This window comes from Hetaerina americana, unplaced genomic scaffold (genome assembly GCF_022747635.1).
Source record: "Hetaerina americana unplaced genomic scaffold, ioHetAmer1.1.p SCAF_1, whole genome shotgun sequence".
Classification (NCBI taxonomy): Eukaryota; Metazoa; Arthropoda; class Insecta; order Odonata; family Calopterygidae; genus Hetaerina; species Hetaerina americana.
The window spans coordinates 29,763,939-29,785,839 of NW_027286069.1; the positions used below are offsets into that span (position 1 = coordinate 29,763,939).

The following is a 21,901-nucleotide window of genomic DNA, read 5'->3' on the forward strand; positions in this document are numbered from 1 at the left end:
CATGCAAATACAGGGTGCATCAACATAACGTCCTTTTTTAAAGCATTTTGCGTTTGAAAAAAGGAAGTTATGTTTCCGCAGCCTAAATTACTAAATGGACAACATTACTCAGACAAAGATCCTATTATTCATATAAATACAGAAATCTCTAAAAAAAATAATTTTTGTGACTTTATGGAATTGTTTAACATAGAAAAAGTTTGCTTTTCATAGATTTCTTCTATCATCAGAAAAAGTACCATTTGGCGAGGAGCAATTTCATTTTTACATAACCAATATAATTACAGAAAAGCACATGTTACCTCACAACAGGTTGTACTTATATCACACTTAGATGGGGGTGCTCGGGGTCAATCATAGACATAACCTTCATTATCCGTACATCAGGTGTTAATTTTCCTCTGCTGCTTGGAATAATCCTTAAGAGAATGATGGATTGTTAACTTTCAGATCAATGCCTTTGCTGCACAGCTATTGTAATGGTAAATATGTGTAGAACAGATTCACATGAATAAGAAATGTTAAGTGCAGCCAATTTTTTTCATCTCATTGGTAAAATATTGGGGCTTAAAATGTGATGGCACTCTTCCTATTAGCCCTCATTGAAGGTGCTACCTTCCATGGACCTCTTTTTCTGTGATAGTAGGGCATATCTTCAGAAAAAAAAAACAAAATTAGGGATAAGTGTATATAGTAATATATAAAATAATAACACATGGAAAAATGGATCCATGCTGAAGTAAGATTTAGAGATATTTTTAGCCTCTTCTAGAGATCAGCAAATGATATCATAATATCTAAAATGAATCCTTATCTAGCATATAAATCACTTTTTTTCATTCTTAATCAAATAACTTTGGTTCTATTTTTACGATATAATTGCATAAATCTGGCCAGATTACTATACCTTGATTTCTTTCGATAAGAATATGAATAAAGTACTTACAGTAAAATAGTACCTTAAGCATATTATCATATGAAAATGACTTCAAACATTCCTTTGGTGCCATCTATTATTCCATGAATGAATGCATCTGGAAAATATCTGAAATGCATGAATAGCATGGACACAGATTATGAGGAATTTGAAGATATGATAAATCATCTTTGGGGCTAGCATTTGTTGAAAAGGATGCTTCCTTTTCTCAGTCTTCAAACTGAAAATATTTAGCAAATCCACTAACTGTGAGGTAGTCCTTGAGTTTGCAGATTATAGATACCCATGCCTATGACATGAATTGCCTCTAAAACAAGCATGTTACAGGAACAGGGGAGATCAAAAAACTTGTACTGGTAAATGAAGACACTATTAAGAATAACAAATTTTTCAATTATTAATACTTTAATCAAACTTATGACTGAATTTTATCCACAGATTTATGAAACTTAACATTGAAATGAAAGCACTTAAACTTTTAATACAGAAAATATACTACACTAAAAACATTTTAGTAAATTAACCACATCTTGTTTACCTTCTATCAATCACAACCTATGAACTTAACTGAACCACTATTCATCATCTCAAAAAAATGATATAGTGGTTAGCATTTAACATCAAACCACAACAAACATTACTCTTTAACAATCACAAAATTTTAACACCAATATATGTTGGATAAAAGCTGAACAAGTTTAAACATATAGGTTTCACCGAAGAGTTTCTAGCCTGAGAAAATAAAGCAGACCAAAGAGCAAGGAATTCAGCAACCGAGGAGTGACTGTGACTTCAGAACATGCGCATCTATGTGTAAGTTGCACAGCCATACTATGAGACAATTAAACATAAAATATGGGTAAATTGAAACGGTACCATGAAAAATTCAGTGAGCAATATTCAAGACATGGTCCCAAGTTCCACTTTACAAGATCCATCTCTAATCCTTTTTGTTTACCATTCTCTTTAAAATGCTATCAATTCTAAATGCTCTCACTTTCCACTCTGCTCTTAATAAATGGCATTGTCTCCCAAAAATTCCAACGTACAAAACATGTGCATATTCATTTATATGAGCATCTCCTCAAGTGCAGGTGTGACAAAATAGTCAATGATAAGCGTTAAGAACCTGATTTGTACAAAGGACAATTAAGACCTTTACTAACATCAGTAAACCCTTTATATACCCAACAAGTCTGGGTTAACACAATCTGGTGATGTTAATGATGGGTATAGACAAAAGTCTGAGCTCACAACAAACATTATATGGCCCATTAGTAGGCTTCTACACAGAAGTAGAAAACAGGGAGGTAGATATGATGTCTCAAAGGTCATATGGTGCTCTTATAGCTTGCTTACAATGGTGATTTGAGCTTTAATCACAGTAAACAGCAGTTTATTAATTGTAGCTGTCACACAGCCATCCACACTTATTATTAACATAAAAAAATGAGCCATTTGCACAGCAGAAAAAGCATCCAGTTTCCAGATGAGCAGTAATCGAAGGAAATGGCTGCCACCTTTGAGTATGAAATTTCAAGAGAACATCCGTCAAAAATTTTACATTAAAATCCTAAGACCAAGAGAACCATGATTTGTTTCGTGGAGTGGATGGGCTGGTGATGGCGGCCGTTTCCTCACTATCACCAGCGGATAGGATGGCTGCACCAACACCAACTTCATCACCAGTGTGATCTAATGTCAGCTCAGCTTCAGGCCTCCCTATGGTCAAAATATAAAAATTTTTCCATTAAACGCCTAACAGGATCAAATGCCAAGTTATCAAAATGTATGATTATGGCAACTCCATGGTTAATAGACACTGGAGGAAACCCAGGGAACACGAGGATGTTACTCTCCCTCAGCATTGTTTTATTAGTGTAAATCTTGGTTTCACAATGGCAACAAGAAACATATTATTCCATCTGAGAGACACACATCAGCCATGCATGCACATCTTTAGTCCAGAATTGCATGATTATAAGAGAAGAGGAAGTTAAAATTAATGATGAAGTGCTCACAACACTGAAAAATAGAAACAACATACAATACACTCTTGGTAACTGGATGAAACTGGATACAGGCCTTTGCACAATAAAACTAGAGCTCAAAATTAATTAACTCATAACCCTATGTTTACTACCTATCATATTCTTAAAAAGATATAAGGAAAATGGATAGGAACACATAAAAGACAAACACAGGAGAGGTGGGGAAGGCAGAATCAAGCAGATCACACGTGCAAACATATTCCCTTGACCTGGACTTAAACCACGGATCTTTCAACTAGCTGGGCCGATGTTTGAGTCACTTGAGCCATCAAGGAAACATAATTTACACTGAAATCTACTGGGGGTTTATGCAACCAAGAGCCCCGATTCTTTGGCCAGGAGGTGATGTTAGGGAGCTGTTTCACCCACCAAAGGAGAAATGGACGACACAAGAGGAAAGGACAAGTTCCGGTCAAGTAAATATTTTTTCACTTGTTATCTACTTGATTCCGCCTTTCCCACCTCCCCTGTGTTTGTCTTTTAACTGTTACCATCCCTCTTCCAAATATCTATTTCCATAGCAATGAATATTTGTTGGCCATACGGTGGGTTTACATGTTTGAATACATATATAATGTAGTAATTTCCTTACCAAATAAACTTTGGATTTTCTACATTTGATCAAGTAATAAGACAAGAAGTTGGAGGATCAGGAGGGTATTGAAACAACAAAATAATAAGGTACCTGAAGTTCTTTGGGACGACAATAGGTTATGTTTGATAATAGGTTATATTTAGTTATCTCAAAGCCAGAAATAACCTCAGAAAAGAGCCACTCCACAAGCGTTATATCCAAATAATACATGTTAATACCAATGAATTAATTTCTCAAAATAAGTTAATATTTCAAAAGTTATTAATTTTTGTTTTTACACCAAAATTACACAATATGACACAAGCCTTTCATATTGTTTACAAGATGAATAGCAAAGGATAGAAGCAAAGAAGTATACACATTTAGTGAAATGTAAATTTAAGGAGAGGTTGGCACCCTGGCAGCTTTGGTAGTAGTGTTAGTGGAGGCGCCCGACAGCTGAGGTCATTTGCGCCATGGGGGATGAACAGGAAAGGATGAAGGGTGGAGAGAAACCTGGCATTGGCATTAGCCTGCTCTTTATGAAAGGCGCCAAGGGGTCAACAGCTTAACGTCCCATCCAACGGACGGCATACTCACTCAAAGTGCTCTCCACAAAGCACCTCAAGTAGGGATTGAGATATCTCAGGAAAACATTCAACATCGCCGGGATTTGAACCCGGGCCCTCTGGGTGGGAAGCCAGTACGATAGCCACCGCACCATCTCGATCCCCTCTATCTGGCATCTACAATGAATGTACTTCCAATTTCACTTAATTTTGCTTATCATCCTTCTAAATGTAATCTAGAGACAGATGTGGCCTGCAGTAGGTGAGGTGATAGATAAACAGCATAAAAATCTTCTTAGATAATTTGAAATTCATGAGTCCAAAAAATAGAGCTTCAAAAATGCTTAAAATAAGGAATCTAGGAAATTTCTTCTTATATTTATAATTAACTATTTAGTTAATTAACTATTCCATTTCATCTACCCATTAGAATCCTATGCAAACTGACCTCATAAGCTATTAATTACTTTTTTATTCAAGTTTATGAAGGAAGAAGCACTTACTGTCCCAAGTGACAAAATATGAAAATAAATGCCTGTAGTCTTGATGTTTCTCTGGTCAACTTAATTCTCTCACAAAAAAGGCAGGAAAAGTATAATATGCTTGTACCTGGACAGTCCTACATTCAATCAAAAGCAAGCATACCAAAAGAGCAAAAAAAATTCATATGTCCAGTGATTCAAGTCTAAGATGCTGCTCCAGATCAAATGATATAGCATATTATTCCATGTTGGCTCACTGACTAAACAAAAAGATGTTATGTTTTCGAGGGATTGGAATTTTATTTCATTAAATAAGGAAAATAGGTACAATTCCATTGTGATGTTTATATCTAACTGCAATAATGCTTTATAATGCTAAGTTTTGGGGAGAGATTTCTAGATAAATGATGTTTCTAATTGAAAGTCATTATTTGCTTCGATTTTCATCGTAGACATATGTATTTCAATTAATCTACTTTATAAGTTTTGCAAAATACTTTTCTTTTGGTTAGGGGATGGTGCCTTTAGCTACCTATTACTCTATTTTTTAATAAAGTAGGATTAAAATATCAAAGTTTTACTGCACACATATTCATAAATTATGTGACTAAGGATCAGTCCGAAGAGATAACCACCATCACAGTTAGGTCTTTCTATGAGCATAGGATGACAATTTTGACCGGTCTATTGTGGGCATAAAAAACCCATATTTGTCCAAGAAAACTGACTCCTCATTTAAAGTTGCTCATAGAGCATCTCAGTTATAGAACATATGGACCAAGAGTAAGGAAACATTTCTGAGTGGAGACGAGACACTTATAGACAACACAATAAATGAAAGGGGAATTTAAAATGACTACGTACATGTGATCACAATGAGACAAGGGGTGCATGTCAGTATTAGACTCAATAAAGTACTGGAAACAGGTTCTTTCATCATTAGAGAATTATTCTTCATAAATTAGTACCACTACATAATTACCCTCCCTAAATTAGTACAACTAAGAATTACTGTCCCTAAATTAGTAAATTTGCATGAAACATATCGGTACATGTTAGTTTTCAAGGCTATATAAGATTTGAAATTATCAGGAAATACCTCTAAAAGTGGTGATTTCCCAAATATTTTACACAATATTTGTTCTTCTTTGGCAGTTTAATGATGAAAATGAGGTCTCTTTCCACTGCCTGAAATTTCATTTATAGTAAAAGAGGATTCAAAATCATATTCACTAAAATTACTGAAGCAAAAAATTCATTACACAAAATTATCCCACATTGTCTTGTTTGGAATGCATTTCTATTGATTTACTGTTAAGTAAGTGGCAAACTATAAATCTGATATTCTACACAGATGAAAAATACTAGAGACTGTAGAATAATTAAATGCATTATTTATAACTTTCAATGGACAAAAATGCTATAGAAAGGTAAAAATATTTTATAATTCAATGCATGCCTATAAATAGTCCAAATAACGAGTAAATAGGGAATAGGTAAAAATTATAACATTGGCATTTTTTAATGAAACCATTGATTATATTTCAATGTACGAGTAACTATGCATTGATAAAACACTAATTGTTCTACTACACTTCATACATGTGAAAGTATTATGTGGTTAATTTCTACATGGTCATGGTCATTTCTTGCCTCCCACAATCATCCTTTTCACAAAAGATCAGTTTATTGGCATAAACCAACATTAACTTCAAGGTTTGCACCAGGTCCTGTCATATTGGTCAAGATATAATCCTTCCCAGAGTGTAATGACTCCATTTTTCTGCGGTCTAATCTGTTGACAATACTTTACTTTTAGATGTGAATTTGAATAGTGCTCATTTTATGTATATATAATAAACATCATATATAACAAAGTACAAGGGCCCCTCAGAAAGTAGAACCAGTTTGTGCTGCATAGAGCACTTGCACTGTGTCGCAAGTATGCAACATGGTATTCCTTCCCTGGCCCCTCCGAATCTCCCACGAGACCAAAGACAATGTTTCAAGAGTATTCCTCCCCTGGCTCTTAAGTTGGGTATAAAAGCCCTGGTCGCATGGCGAAAAGCAGTCAGCTGGTTACCTGGCGGTGACCAGTAAGACACGGTGCTTCAGCCATGTTGCGCATGTCGCGACAGCATGTCCTATTGCTGACTCAACTTTGGACGAGGGCTCTGCCTAGGTTACGAGTTTCGTGACGCATCCATCCTGGCTTATCCCTTCCTTTTTGACAGAGGAGGGCTCTGCCTAGGTTACATGTTTCGTGACTGCATCCACCTTGCCTTATCCCTTCCTTTCCAATGGATAAGGGCTCTGCCTAGGTTACGTGTTTCGTGACTGCGTCCACCCTGCCTTTACCCTTACCCAGATAATGTTCTGCCATTTAAATGCTGTCCACACTCGCGTTGATTCATCGAGGGTCTAGCCATCCATAAATTCCTTATACTTATGTAAATGGTGTAATATGACTGATGTTGTATAATATACGATCATTTGGGTAAGACTCGGTGTATTTATTCTGACCTTCCCCGATACCCTTTGTGTCGTACGAGAAATGCCCCTTGCAACAATTGCAAGTAGCCATCACTCATTCTCAAACACCTTCAGTTGTTTTCTCACCGTGTGTGAAGTGTTGTAAAGCTGTAAACGTAATTGAAGCTTAACAAGCCCATACAATTATGTATTGTTCTATGGCAAATAAATCTATCAATGCTGCCATTTATTTTGTTGTTTCTCCAAGTGTTTATCAAATTTAAGAAAATTGAAAACCCCGCCATTTGTGTAGCCATGGCTATGATCAGATTTCTCAACATAAGAAATGTGTGACCATTTAATATCCACCATCAATTAAAGGAGGCTTATAATGACAATGTTATTGATAAGTCACTTCTTTGGCAATCGTGTCAAAACTACAACTTGGGGAGGGAGAACATCCATAATGATGACAGCATTCAGGGCACCAGTCCATCATTATGGATGAACCACTGAGTTCAGTTGATCAACTCAGAAAACTTCAATCAGTGGATAACACTTGATGAAATCAGTGAACAGTTCTCTACACAGAATTATTCATGAATTTGCCAAATACCAACTTATGTATGTACTCTTTTGTGGAACTGCAATATCCATTGTTTTTAGCTACATGGTGTAATAAGCCCATATTTTTGAGCCTTCAAAGGCTCCTTTATCCTTTATCCTTCCACTAAATTTTCTATTTGCTTAATTTGACTTGAACCAATCATTGAGGGATCGGGATTGCGAGGTGGCTAACGTACAGGCTTCCCTCCATGAGGGCCCGGGATCGAATCCTGGGGGCAGCAGATTTTTTTCAGTGATACCCTGATCCCTACTTGAGGTGCTTTGTGGAAAGCACTTTGAGTGAGTATGATGTCTGTCAGAAGGGATGTTAAACTGCGGACCCCTTGGCACCTTTTGATAAGAGTAGGCTAATGCCGACGCTGGGTTCCTCTCCACCATTCCTTTACCATCCATCCCTAATGGCGCAAATGACCTTAGCTGTCAGTCTCCTCCCCTAAAACTACTACTAATACTGCCAATCATTGACTTTGAGTCTATTAATAGGATGACATGATCAACTGCATCAATAGACCACGTCAGGTTCATAAAAATACAGATGGAGAACTCATCCTTATCCAGAGCTGATAGAATCATTTCAATCAACTGTGCCAATGTGGGTTGGGTACTTTTCCCTTCCATAAAGCCAAATTGGGCTTTAGTGAAAATATTGTTCTCAATTAAAAAGAGTAATCCATTTCTTATCATTATTTTGATATTTTTGTTATACTTTCACAGTCTCATTACAGTCTGACACTCATCTTATGTATTTCTAATGCCAACTTATTCTCAATTGTCACAAAAGTTAATCAAGCATGGAAAAAAGAGATAACTGATTACAGAAACCATTTTTAAAAATAAAGAAAATACAGGATTTTCTCATAAATCACTTCATCAACATCACAAGCAACTGAAAAAGAGCACAATTGCTGCTGTAGTCTGGAAAATGTCACGACACAAGCATATCTTTTGATACCCTATACCTATTGGACATCCAAATTGTTATCTATATTCTTATATAAACAGCCAGCCAGTGTTCAGTGATCAATTACCTCGCAGATATTTCCCTAATGGCCCTTCTGTCCTCAGTAATCCTGAGAAGTGCAACTCACTACCATCATTTACACTTCCGTAACTTCTCTCTGGATTATGTCAGGTCTCTCTTGGCATTTACTCCCCAACTGATCACTGTGCATAGCATGATAAAAAGTTTTTCATAAAATGTACATGCAACTATAGGCCATCTGAAATTGTTTTCCCTTTTCCAGGATTGAATGCCTTTACATATAACATGGTCGAATGATCTCTTTCATTGTGTCAGCCATTGACTGTCAAGCACAAAATGTTCATCAATCTTTAGATTTCCATCAATCTGTAAAGCAATGATGAAACACCTCCTTGACTTCGACCCATTCCCAACTCCTGCTGCCGTGATCTTTCTCCCCCCTCTAATTTTTTTCGGACCTCCCATTCCTAGTGGTAGTAGTTTTTAGGGGAGGCAACCAACTACTGAGGTCATTTGCACCATAGGGGATGGACAGGAAAGGATGAAGGGTGGAGAGAAACCTGGCATCAGCATTAGCCTACTCTTTACAAAAGGCGCCAAGGGGTCCGCAGTTTAACGTCCCATCCGACGGACGACGTACTCACTCAAAGTGCTCTCCACTAAGCACGTAGGGATCGAGATACCGCTGAAAAATATTCAACACCGTTGGGATATGAACCCATGCCCTCTGGGTAGGAAGCCAGTACGTTAGCCCCCACACCATCTCGATCCCCTCCCATTCCTTTGCCACTCATTATTTTCTCTCTCATTTATGTAAACTGAGCTTCATTTTTATGTGGTGCTATTATTTGTTTTCCATTATTAATTCACCATTTATTTTTCTTTAAAATTTGTTCACTGTAATTGGTGTGATGCTGTTTTTGGACTACATGTTTTAATAAATAAATAAAAATTCTGGATAATTGTACCTTTGCCCTGTAGTGTGATTGCCTATTCTTCAGCATCTCAGATTAATTTTAGTTTTTCACATTTCATAAAGACAGACTACTTTCCAACTATTCATGTTATTAACTCAAATAAAAGATCAGCAAATTATCACATGGAATATTTGAATCCTGTAAATGTAGCCACTGTAAAACATGTACAATCGATTCAAGCACAACACATTGGTGTAAGTGTGTTAGCTAGTGCCGGCTAGCCTTGAACAGCAAACAACAAAATGAGGCACTTCCCCTCTCAAAATCTCATGCCCTTCTCAAGGGCCGGGGACACAGAGGAGGGAGGAAGTACCTCTACCACAGAGGGTTCTGAGAAGGGTAGAGAGGTAAGGGAGGGAGATTACCTCACGCAAGACGCATGCTGACTTTTTAAGCAGTGGCATTTGAGAAAACAGGTGCAGGCCATCCATAGATTTATACAGTATGTTTCCTGCCATTCTTAACCCTATCATTACACCCACCTTCAGCTTCCTTATGCTGAGCCGCCTTTCCATCTGCATTCTCAGGAGTACCCTTTGCTTTGCCTTGGGCCACCTTCTCATTTGTTTTCCCAATCATATCAGCTTCATATGCTCTAACTGCACTCAAATCCATTGCAATCCATTCATCGACCCATGCAAAGGCTTGCCTGTGCCCAAGCAGGAGGACATCTCGTACACACTGTAAATAGCCACAGAGCAGAAGAGTCAACAGATTTTTATCACACCAAAAGCTATTTCTCTATGCAAATTACTCTTCCCTGTGACTAAGTAATAGAGTGCACTCAAACAATAGTTGATCCATTACTAAATATACCATCCTGATGACCACAAAATCGAATCCTGTCTTAGTAAGATTTTTCTCATTGTGTAATTGGTGTAGTCAAAGCTTAGATGTTTCTGGATTTCACCTTTTTTCCCGAGAGAAGAGCATATTTTTCAAAGTTGCACAAAAAAGTAAAATCATATCACAAAGTTACTGGGGCAAAAAGTAATTTGTGTTCCTGTAATAATGTTGTTTCAGGGGGCAAAATCACAGTGACAGCCATCCTTGTGTAAACTATTATCATGTGTGAGTATTCATTAGGCTCATATGACGAGATGCCCAGCCTATTGACTGAATATACAAGTCTAAGCCCAAAAATATTCTCAGTAATTATTATTATTTTTTGTATCATTTAAAAAAAAAATGTTCAATCCCAAAACAAGGGTAATCATTCCAAGGTTGGTTTATAAGGTGAGGGTAGAGCTCACCTAATACTTGGTACACATGGACAACAGACAGAGAAAAAAGTAGAAAAGAAAGTTGAGAGAGAATTAGAAAATGTATATAATTACTCTTTGAACAAATTCCTCCACTCTTGTCTGCAAACCCCAAACTTCAAATGAAACAGAGACTAGTTTGTATGAGCACATGATAGGATGAACAGTGGGGTCCAGCCATGAGTTGTTTTCTGACAGGACACCACTCTGTGGTCCTCCTCTCCACCCTTCAACAAGGGGCCCACGTCCTGTAGTGACTGATTTGAAGTACCTCAAGTCCTATATGGAAAAAGAAGCCAATTTTGTAATCACAGAAGAGTTATGTAAGTCAATTTCAGTTTCCCAGAAATATATGTTTTAGGAAACTCAACTATTACATGAGTGAACATTTAAACTTCTTGATTAAAATAATTTCACCCATTCTGATGACATAAGAAATTTGATGCACAACATTTAACTTAAACAAACTTATTCCAAGTATCATTAAAATTAAGAATTTTTCTATCAGTGGCAGATGAAGAATAAACCTCGCACAGAGGTCTTCATCCAATATGTCATGCTGCCTAACCCCTGTGCTTCACTTAACCATGAGATTCATTGGCTATAAAGCTAGAAGTAGTGTTTTTTCACAATTATTTTAAATATTGGCTTCATATAAAATTTTTGCATTCTTCTATATTATACAGGTATATACTATAGCTGTTTTATGCAGAATGTTGAAATACTTATGATAAGTTAAGTAAATTATGATTATTTATTATTATCAGAAGCGGGAAAAGAAGGTAAGAGCCAAGTCAGTATTTTGACATGGAGTATGTCACTCAGAAACTTAGCATTCAGTTAACCTACAAAATTAATTCCACTTGAAAAGAATAGATTTTATCCTTTTCTTACACTTGTAATGTTCTAAAGGCTTGAGAATCAGTCAGTTACTAAAAGATTTGTGCCACATTCATATATAAGATGAAAGTACTATAAAATATTTAATTTTTGAGAACAACTTGCTAAATTTTATACATAATGTCAGCATGACAGAGACATTTGAAGAAAATTTTACACAAATACTGCAAATATAGTGAAAAACACAACTTTTCCACAAGGGCACTTCCTGGAATGAAACTACGTTGACTGTTGGTAAATTTATCTTCTCTGGGAACATCTCAATATAACCAACAGCAATAACACCAGATATCCCACTGTTTAGACATTAATTCTGGGCTACTACCTAAAACATACATTAAGCCAAAAGCTTCAAGGGTAATTTACACAACCTAGGAAAACATTGCGTAGGCACATAAAAACTTTTACTACATTGGCCTTAAAATTTTACACAACTGAGTTAATAAATGGTCCATTAAAAATAATCTAATGCTTTCATAAATTTGTTCTCAAACTCCTAAGGATGAAAAAATTAAATCCAAAATATCTCAGCCATTTCTCAGACATAGCCAGACTTCTAAGATCAATGACCAATGATAATTGAAAACAAGGAAAGCAAATATATTCATTTAATTATTATAGCTTTGCACAAACACAATAATTGTTTCAAATTTTTGTCGAAGGCCTTCAGAGTGCTATTTTGTAAATTTAGGGATTTCCAGGATGTCTCACTGCGATGATCTAGAAATTCACGACAACAATTCAGGGGTATTGCAGTGCATTGGCACCGAAAAATCATCATGAGAATTAAGATCAACTGCAGCAAAATATCAGAGATCCAGAATTTCACAAATAAAATTACCAATTATTTTGGCCTTTCTAATCCCTGGCGCTGTTTGGTAACTGAATTGAAAATAAACAATTGAATATATTAGACTGAACTCACCTCCTCTTCCTTATAATTTCGGGGGTTGACTTCGTCATATACTATGTCAATAAAGTCAACTGCGAGATCCTTCAACTCTATAGGAGAGACACCTAAAACCTGAAAAAATGTGAGGACATCATCAATGCATGAATGCATCATGAATACAAGTACAAGTATATAAAAATGTTTAATCCATTTTTTATAGAAAGCAGACAATGGAATACCACATTTTCACATGCCGAAGAAAGTAAACTCACTTTTTTTTATAGATATGGATAAAGAATAAGTAGTGTGAATAAATTTCACTTTATGAAGTATTTTAATAGCTTTGACCCACTTTACATTGTGAAATGTATATGTATTTACAACTGAAGATTTACTCTGTTTGTCGGTGGGTGAGGTTAGTCGAAATTTCAATAAACCACTGGTTTATCATTCTTGGGGCAAGCTGTGTAAACATTAAAAAATTTGGCCAGTTCATATGCGCTCATAGAATGGCCATATTTTTTAACATTGACTTCCCTTCTTTCCCATGTACTCTCAATCTTCTTGACATTCTGGATGAACGCTAAAATGCTGCTGAAAACCTGAGCTCAAGAAGACTGACTGCACAGGGGAAAGACACCAAGTCAACATCAACTGATCAGAAGACACCTGACGGAGAAGCAAACATATAGACCAGTCAAAATTTTGACTCAGCTTATCTTGCTTGCCCCGAGGACAATGACTGAGTGGTTCATTGACACATCAGCCTCATGAAGTTCACTCAGCGACAAACCAAAGTATATTCATCTACATCATCTGCCAGTTCTCTTATGCTACCTTGCCAGAAGCGATCACTTTTGACAAGAAATATTTACTACGCTGCTCTATATTCAAATCGGTTGACTAAGGAAGCCATCAAATATACCAGGAAGAACAAAACTTCATATGCAACACTAGATATACATTTAGTCAATCATAGAAGCCCACACTACAACAGGAGAACAGAGTTCCATACACATCATTCAGACAGAACATTTTGAAATTTACATATAAACTGCTGGTTGGGTTACTCTGGTGAGTAGTCACACTAATTCAAAGATGCCAGCATCAATTCCATCTTAAGGCATGCTTACGATGTAAAATTCAGAATTTCAGTACCTAGGAAACCTGATGACAAGCAAAGGCTTATCAGCCTCCCAGGGATGCACATACCAAGAGAAGGATTTCCCTGCAACCCCCCCCCCCTTTCTGCACCCCCTAATGAATGGTTTCCAATTAATTATTTCCCATGATAGTGTTTTGACTGCTCAAAAAATCAACTGATGAATTCCATTGATTTGCAAATGACACCATTAGAAAGTACATAGGTTTATGTACTCAAACTCTTGTTTTCCTTTACCTTGGAGTTGGGAATGGGTGAACTCTCACTTTGTTCTGGGAGTGGTGGTGAGCAATTGCCATTGAGATAGGAATCAAGGGTGAAAGGGGAAGCAAAGGTTGCATAGAAATTCTACTAAAATTGAAGACTAAAATATCAAGAAAATAATTAACAGTACAGATAAAATTCTATAAGTTGGCAATTAGCTGAAAGATGGGTTCTTATTTGAAAGGGATGAGTTAACAGGGGAAAGATATGGGAAGGACTGGTCAATAGTGATTATGACCATAAGAAGCGACTGTTTACTTCTCCTCAAAGCTTACTCTTCCATTTATCTCCCTTTTACTCTTATTAATTACTGCCTGTCACCATAAAATACAAAAAGTATACTTACTACACCTTTTTAGCATACTCGAGCAGAGCCCAGAAACAATTCATTTGGTAAAAGACATTTTTACTCAGGAAGTATTACTGTATCTTGTCTGATTACTTCAAGCCTTTCTTGAATAACTGTTTCTATTAGCTGGATGCATCTCGATACATATATACACAATCACTCAGACCATACTTTTGCAGTAATATGACTACTTATTTGACACTTCAATGCAAGGAATGAACTAATAGTTAATACAGATAAGTTTGATACCTAATTCAACAGAATATGCCGAAATTGTGTCTTAATGAACATTGAGTAAATAGCTACATTTATGCATTTGGCATTCCTGCTTTAGATATTTTATCTTGTTCAGCATCTATGCCCGAGCAAATTCTTTAAAAACCTAAGCTATGCCCTATGATTCTAGAGAGTTAGACAGTTTAAAATAGCAAAGCTGTACTATGTCTCACCTTTTATCCTTTAACATTTTAATTAAACAACAAAAATAACGAGTCTATGTATTACTATAAATTATAACAGATCTAAGTAGAATGTCATATTTTTGCAAATCATATTATCTGTAAATAAGTGTTTGGCATACATGCATAAAACTTTAATTCATGGCAGTAATCAAGTTTATTTTTTTCCAAGTAATTGGTACTAGAAGAGTCTTCAATAACATGATACATTGACTAATTAGGAGGTAAATTAACTGGAGACTTATAGTTAACAGTGAAGGATTCCTCAATTATTTTGGCACATATTGACCATTGACTGCTATTAACTCCCCAGTGCTACCGAAGACATGTACACAAAGAGGATTTTTCAAAAACGAGTGATCATGAATATTTTATTTTAAAATTGTTTAATTATTGTTCAAAAATTTAATGTTATGTTATACCATTATTTTAATGTTTAGAGTATTTGTGGTGTAAGTATCATTGATTTGACTTCAGTATTGCACCAGCAGCAGCAGGTTCAAGTTGAAACATACCCAGTTGGCCTGAAATTCCTACGGAGATACATGTTGATGAGTAAAACACTGCACTGAAATTTTGCTTCCAGCTAGAAAAATTCATTACCTGAGGCCTCCGTAATGGTACAGTAAACCTATGGAGAGCTCCTCTTCCATATGGCACAGCTAAAGACAGTTTAAAAAACTTTAAGAGAGGAGGCAGTTCCAAAGGAAAGTGGATATGCAGCTCCAGTAACAGTTCTTACAGGGGCATACATTAACATCACTGCTGCCATTGCAAGAAAAAAATCATGAAAAAGCTCTAACAGCACTGTAAGAAATTTTTAAAGTTCATTTAGTTGCCATCAAAAATACTGGCACCAGAAAAATCCCACGAGGCATGTTTGTGTGCAGTGGATTCCAAGGATGCATACTCGTGCAGGATGCTTGCAGGCAGATTTGTTCACAGTTAAAGTTGATGTAGCAGGAGGTTAAAGAGATTCTTCCAAAGTTTATCACTGCAGATGAAACTTAGCTAAATAATTTTGAAAGCCAACTGCAAAGCTGTGAGTGGGAATTTCCAACATCACCAATATCAAAAAACGAAAGAGATGCCTTCTAATGGAAAAGTTTGGTCATCTTTTTTGATATTCAAGGAGTGGTGTATAAGCATATCAGCATACAGTAGAGTAATTGGAGCATAATATAGGGATGTATAGAATTCTCCAAGGCCATCTCTATCCCAAGAGGCTGCATTTCAAAGCAACAGCCTGGACGCTGTACCATGGCAATGCACAGCCACACATCGCAGATGTTGAACATCACACAAAAAATATCCACAGTGTGTTCTTCATCCCAGATCTACTAACCTGTTCTTGCTCCCCAATTCTAAGAAACATCTCCATGGAAAGCACTTCTCATCATCAGTTGAAGGCTTAGACAAAGTGAACATGTTTCCAACTAAAACAGTGGCCACTCATGAAAAACTCTAGTCAAATCAATGAAACTTGTACCACATATGCAATATACATTTTTCTAACAATATTACATGAAATTAATTTTTTTTGCCCTGTAAAATATGCAAATAAAAATGTAACATCACCATTTATTGAACTGCTGTCATATGTAAACTGTTAGATGCAGTTCCTACATGAAACATCCTTGTCCAAAAATAAAAACATTCTGGTAAAATAGAAGCACTTACATTTTCTGATGACCCATTGTTGTCCTCATATTTAGTTCGAATTGAAATGTGAAACTTTGGGATGAAGGAACACTATAAGAAATAACAATGGTTCAATTTACTAATTGGCAGCACTAGCTCAGTACAAAGGTTTAAAAGAAAAATCTATTAGATGTGATTAGTTTGCTTTACTCAGTAATATTTTCAGTAATTTTTGCCACACTTATTGATGGAGTCAAGAGAGCAGCCTCTACTTTGGATTTTATTTGGCAAATACTGATATGGACATAGAGCAAGTACAATTTTTACCTCTAAAAATGACAATTATTCAAATGCTTCAGGCTCATGTTCATCATTATGTAAAATAATAGTATGATGCACTCGGTTGATACTCAAGGGCCAAATCTAAGGTATGAACACAATCATGTACTAAAAACAGTAATGCAGAAATCTTTCCTCACATAAATACTATACACACTACAACTGAGAGGAATTTGATTTTTTTACATAAATTCATTCTAGTATGTATCAAGTATAGCCTCCAACTCTTACAAATAGAGAATCTACGTACGGCCATTGAAATAAAAAAAAAAGATTACTCCAAGGCAGCACTTTGGTGGGCACAAATGAGGAGGAGCAATTTGATACATTTTCAAACAAATAAAATTGAATTCATAGGAAAATAATAATAAAGAAAAATAAATACACACAATGGTGATTAAAACACTTCCCCTTAGCTTGGCAGGCAAAACATCAGGTGTCAGGTTTTTTTGAGCACTGATTCTTTTCCTTTAAACTACGTACCTTGAACGCATGCAAACAGTCCACAGAATATCTCTGTTGACCACACACTAAACTGGGAGAGTGCATGCATTTACAAAGTATGCTTTCTCTATTTTGTTTATATTCTATAATTACAGGGAAAGGCACAGGCCCCCCAACACTGATGTGTGAATTTCACACACCTTCGGGCTTAGTACCGAGTGAACTCTACCATCTCCTACCAAACCGATCTTCGGGTTGTTTACTGTGTTTGTAGTTTTTTTAATTCTATAATTATGCAATTGATAAGTCCCAAACCATAGGAGCAAAATCCCCATAATTTTTGCTTATGCAACAGCTGATGACAGCCACTGTAGATCACAAAGCAGAGTGTGTGTGTTTTCCCCATTTCCACTTAAAGTAGTGCCATTGATCTGTCCCTGCAATAATAATTTCTGTAAAAATATAAAATAAATTATAAAAATAAAATTTATAAAGTTTCTGAAAACCTCCAGCGAGTGAGTACTCACAACACACTGGAATAAAAAACCTGAGAAAGAGAGTGTTTCAACTCACTTTGGGTGTTTATTCCCTTTTCTACATTATTAAATGATACATTTGAAACAACTGGGAAGTATCAGGTTTCATTGCTATCATAAAGGCGAAACACTTGAGAAGGGTATGCAGAGTAGTATCTACGTTCACCACCATCTGATAGATGGCCAACCAGTTGTCTGGGCATCCTCATGCAAGTTGAGGGGCCTTGATTGGATGATGGCCTTCTGTGCACTTGCCAGCAGTGAATTCACCACTCTAGCTCTACAAGCTGGGATGCACTTCATGTTCTCTATAATAAAGGCCTAAACTCCACCAAGCCTGCCTATCATGGTAAATTCAAGTTTGACTGAGCATCCCAGGTACATCGGCCAAAGTTTGTACCATGCTTGTAGATCTTGGTACTTCATCAACTTTTCCATTTCCTTAGCATTCATGTTCACTTCAGCTAGTGTCGACAACATAATCAAGAAAATGGGATGCATGAGCTGATTGAGGAGAATGATATAAGGCTTCATATCTTAGTATTATTATTTTCCATTTCATTTATTTTTTCAATATATCTTTGTGAAAATGCCAATTCTTACACATTGCCCACCAAGAGTACAGACTTAGAGATAATCCTAATTTCAGAGTTTCATTCCAAATTCCAACTTTTTTTACTCAAAGCTCTATTATGATATTCTAATTATGTCTGAAAAGAAAGGCATAAAAAAATCAATTTCTTTGAGAATGCAAAATTTTAATTGCAACACAAAACTTTCATGGCTAAAGAAAAATTGTACTTTGCTTTAAAATAAGAAAAAGAAAGCAGATGCATCCTATTAAAATCATTTATATTATCCTATAAGGATTATGAAAAAATGTTCATCAATAAACTCACTGTGTACTCTACAGGTGGTCATAACAGCACAGAGCATCCCAGAGAATCCAAAAGAGAAAATCAAACAAGATATTAGTTACAAAAGACCATTATTCACTCCTTGAGTCATTAATATTTCATCACCAGATAAATTCTTATAAACATGATTAAGTGTAACATGCAATAATGAAAAAACATACAAATCAGTAATTACTACCTGTGATTGTAAATGGATAATAATTCCAAGCTTTTTCAGTCACATAAAAAAGTTTAGGAATTAAATTCTGCAACCAGTATGGAAGACGACTGGAAATAAAAAGAAAATTTTCAACATCAAACCTAATGGAAAAATGATCAGGTAAACATGATTTTATCAATTATTAATCATTTTTCAAATCGAAGATTTGATTGACCTTGGGAAATGCCAAAACAGGAAATTTTGTAATTATTTCTTTTTTAATCTTAACTTTCGGTCAAAAATTAATAAACTGAAGATAAACCAAAACATTTAAGCAATAAATTCAAATTTTCTTGTTCACATGTCTTAAATGTTTAATTCCACTGATGAAGAGTGAAATATATTATAGAGAACACATCAACCTTGTCACTAGCATATTGTGTAGGCTATATTCTTTCATTATGATAATGCATCTCCTTCACATTGTTCAAATGGCAGGGAGTGCAGAATCTGAACTGGCGATGCTGAGGTAGAGGAAGGTGCATTAGGGAAGAAAATCAAGGTTACTAGCAGGCATCCAAGGAAGTGTTCCAAAGAATAATTTTCCTTTGGTATGAATCTTTGGGAGAATCATTCGTGAAGATGGTAAAAAATCATACTCTAAAGAATAATCAAGACCCCTTGGGTGGACCCTGCAATTATTTTCGTCCATAAAATCTGCAACCATACTCCATACATTTCTCAATTAATACAATTATAATTAAATACTTAGTTCCTATAACTTTTCCAAAAGTATAGCTCTTAATTAATTTCTACTTTCTTCTACCCCACCATAAACACCTTCAAATTGGAATTTAACAAGGAAGAGGAAAGCCTTTCCTCCTCCTTGCATATTCATATTCATAGTTGGCCACCATTGTATATTATGTTTAAGGGAACTGGCTCTGATATTTGGCAATTCGTTCGATTATGTTATACAATCGGTGTTTGGGAAAGGAAATTCAGTGAGCAGTGCTGAATGCTACGGGGAGAGAGAAATAGGGCAAGTTTCCAAGGTAGGCTGAGGAGTCACAGAGGGACCCTGGTTAGTATGACAATGCGACTGGGTAAAAAGGAAACGAGGATGGAAAGGTTATAAGCATAACCAACATAAAGAGTTGGAAAGGAGATGGAACCTCAATGCATAAGGTTCCAACTCCTTTCTACCTATCCAACTCCCTTCAATTTGTGATCCATATCTATCCTAACAAATGAGATATCTCCTTTTTCTCTCTCAACATCCACATTCATTTTTCCTCAAAGAATCAGCATTTCTATTTACAGTGATGCATCTTTCTCCTGACCTCATCTCATCAACAACTGCTCATCAGCACATACTTTACGCACACCCTTTCCCCAGCACATCTTGAACATATCACAAACCATAACAACTACAGCATAGTAAAACCTTACAATCAAACCAGGGTGGCACTATTTGATTTTAATATGATACAAGTACCTAGTACATATAATGGTTGAAGTCACAACCCTTGTAATAAACTATGTAGCTGGGAAAAATGCAATATTTTTACTAGATTTCAGGTAAATATATGGAACCTAAATTGGAAGAACTTGCTTACAACTCAGTAAATTTCAGCATTATATAAATGTCCTTCATTGCTTTCATGTCAATTTCTTTAAACTTCCCACACTGACCCGTGTTTATCAATTAAATTTCAAAACAATAAAGGAGAGGGTTGAGATAGCCATTTCATTATTTTTTATATTCATAAATCATGGTTAACTTGATCTAAAGCCTTGGAAATATCTGTGTACACCCAAATCAATTTTATTCCCCTTTTCTTAAACATTTGGAATTAATTTTTCATTGCACAAGAAATGGTTGAAGTTGATCTATGGTTTAAAAAACCCATGCTGCTTATCAATAAAATAATTGTTTTATTCGCAACCCAAGGAAATGTTTAATAGCAGTTGAACTCAATTGGTTCAGTCAGTACACACTATGATACGTCCAATAATATTTCATCTTCGTTGTTAATCATTCTACATCACTAACTCGGTTATTTATGCCGCTGGGAAAATTAATGTGTCCGAGGGCCATTCCATGTACATTCAAAATTTTTTTTCTTTCGTCAAACTAAAAAAATGTTCCTCTTGTCTTTGAGCGTTCTAAAGCATATCACCACAGCACTCAAAAATTTTGGTTTGAATCCTCCGTTGGACGGCTATAAAATCTATTATTTAATTATCTCCTGGAAATTAAGACGACATTATTGCGAAGATTAAAAACAGGGGTAAATAAAACTTCAACTAATTTCTGTAAAGACAAATTAATGTAGGGTCTTTAGGAAATGTTCACTATTGGAGCTTTTCTGTAGGGAATTTCAATCACTTAAAGGAAAGTGACCGTAGTTAGAATTTCGCCTACGAAAATACAAAAACTAAAAATTAACAGCTCGGAAGTGAACATCAAAAAAGTTCACATCCTTACATCATACCCAAAATCGTCCCGCAAAATTACTACCTTGACAGGTGTACTCTCTTCTCCGTGTACTGCCCGGGTCCATGTTCTGGATCCTCGCAAGCACAATTTTCCACGACTTCCACTCCTTCACCTGAATCTGATTGTTCATGACTGTGACGTGCTATCATGTAAAGCTGACCAATTTTGTACTGAAATGAATTCAGAAGTCATTGAACAGATATGCTTAAGATCTCAATAAATAATAATTTTAAAAAAAAGGAACAAACCTCCTCCACGGTAAGAGGCATGCATATTCGGTACTCTTTGTTGAGAACCATTTTGAAGAATCATCAACTTTATTACATAAACCCCAAGTAAATTCACAATATTTCACTGAAAAAATTAACAGGCTCCAGAAGCCATGTGTTCGCAAGAACGATAGTCAATTTTCAATTTTCAAACA

At 35.8% G+C, this 21,901-nt stretch overlaps 1 protein-coding gene across 1 annotated transcript; it reads right to left on the bottom strand.

Moving 5' to 3' along the window:
- Positions 1-1,357: 1,357 nt before the first annotated feature.
- Positions 1,358-21,879, bottom strand: rdgBbeta (cytoplasmic phosphatidylinositol transfer protein 1). Its single transcript, XM_071587545.1, has 9 exons — positions 21,726-21,879; positions 21,499-21,647; positions 19,014-19,102; positions 18,818-18,825; positions 16,639-16,710; positions 12,759-12,857; positions 11,009-11,212; positions 10,154-10,352; positions 1,358-2,659 (listed from the first exon to the last, which is right to left on the bottom strand). The coding sequence occupies exons 1-9, from the start codon at positions 21,774-21,776 to the stop codon at positions 2,511-2,513; spliced, it is 1,020 nt and encodes a 339-aa protein (XP_071443646.1). The 5' UTR covers positions 21,777-21,879; the 3' UTR covers positions 1,358-2,510.
- Between the last annotated feature and the right edge of the window lie 22 nt (positions 21,880-21,901).

Bases quoted from the DNA above. Each gene is read 5' to 3' on its own strand.
- rdgBbeta (XM_071587545.1), bottom strand. From the start codon at position 21,776: ATGGTTCTCAACAAAGAGTACCGAATATGCATGCCTCTTACCGTGGAG. The intron at 19,103-21,498 runs GTAGTAATTTTG...TTTTATTTCCAG, and splicing joins AAGAGAGTACACCTGTCAAG to TCGTCTTCCATACTGGTTGC. The intron at 10,353-11,008 runs GTAATTATATAC...GGCTATTTACAG, and splicing joins TGGAGGAATTTGTTCAAAGA to TGTGTACGAGATGTCCTCCT.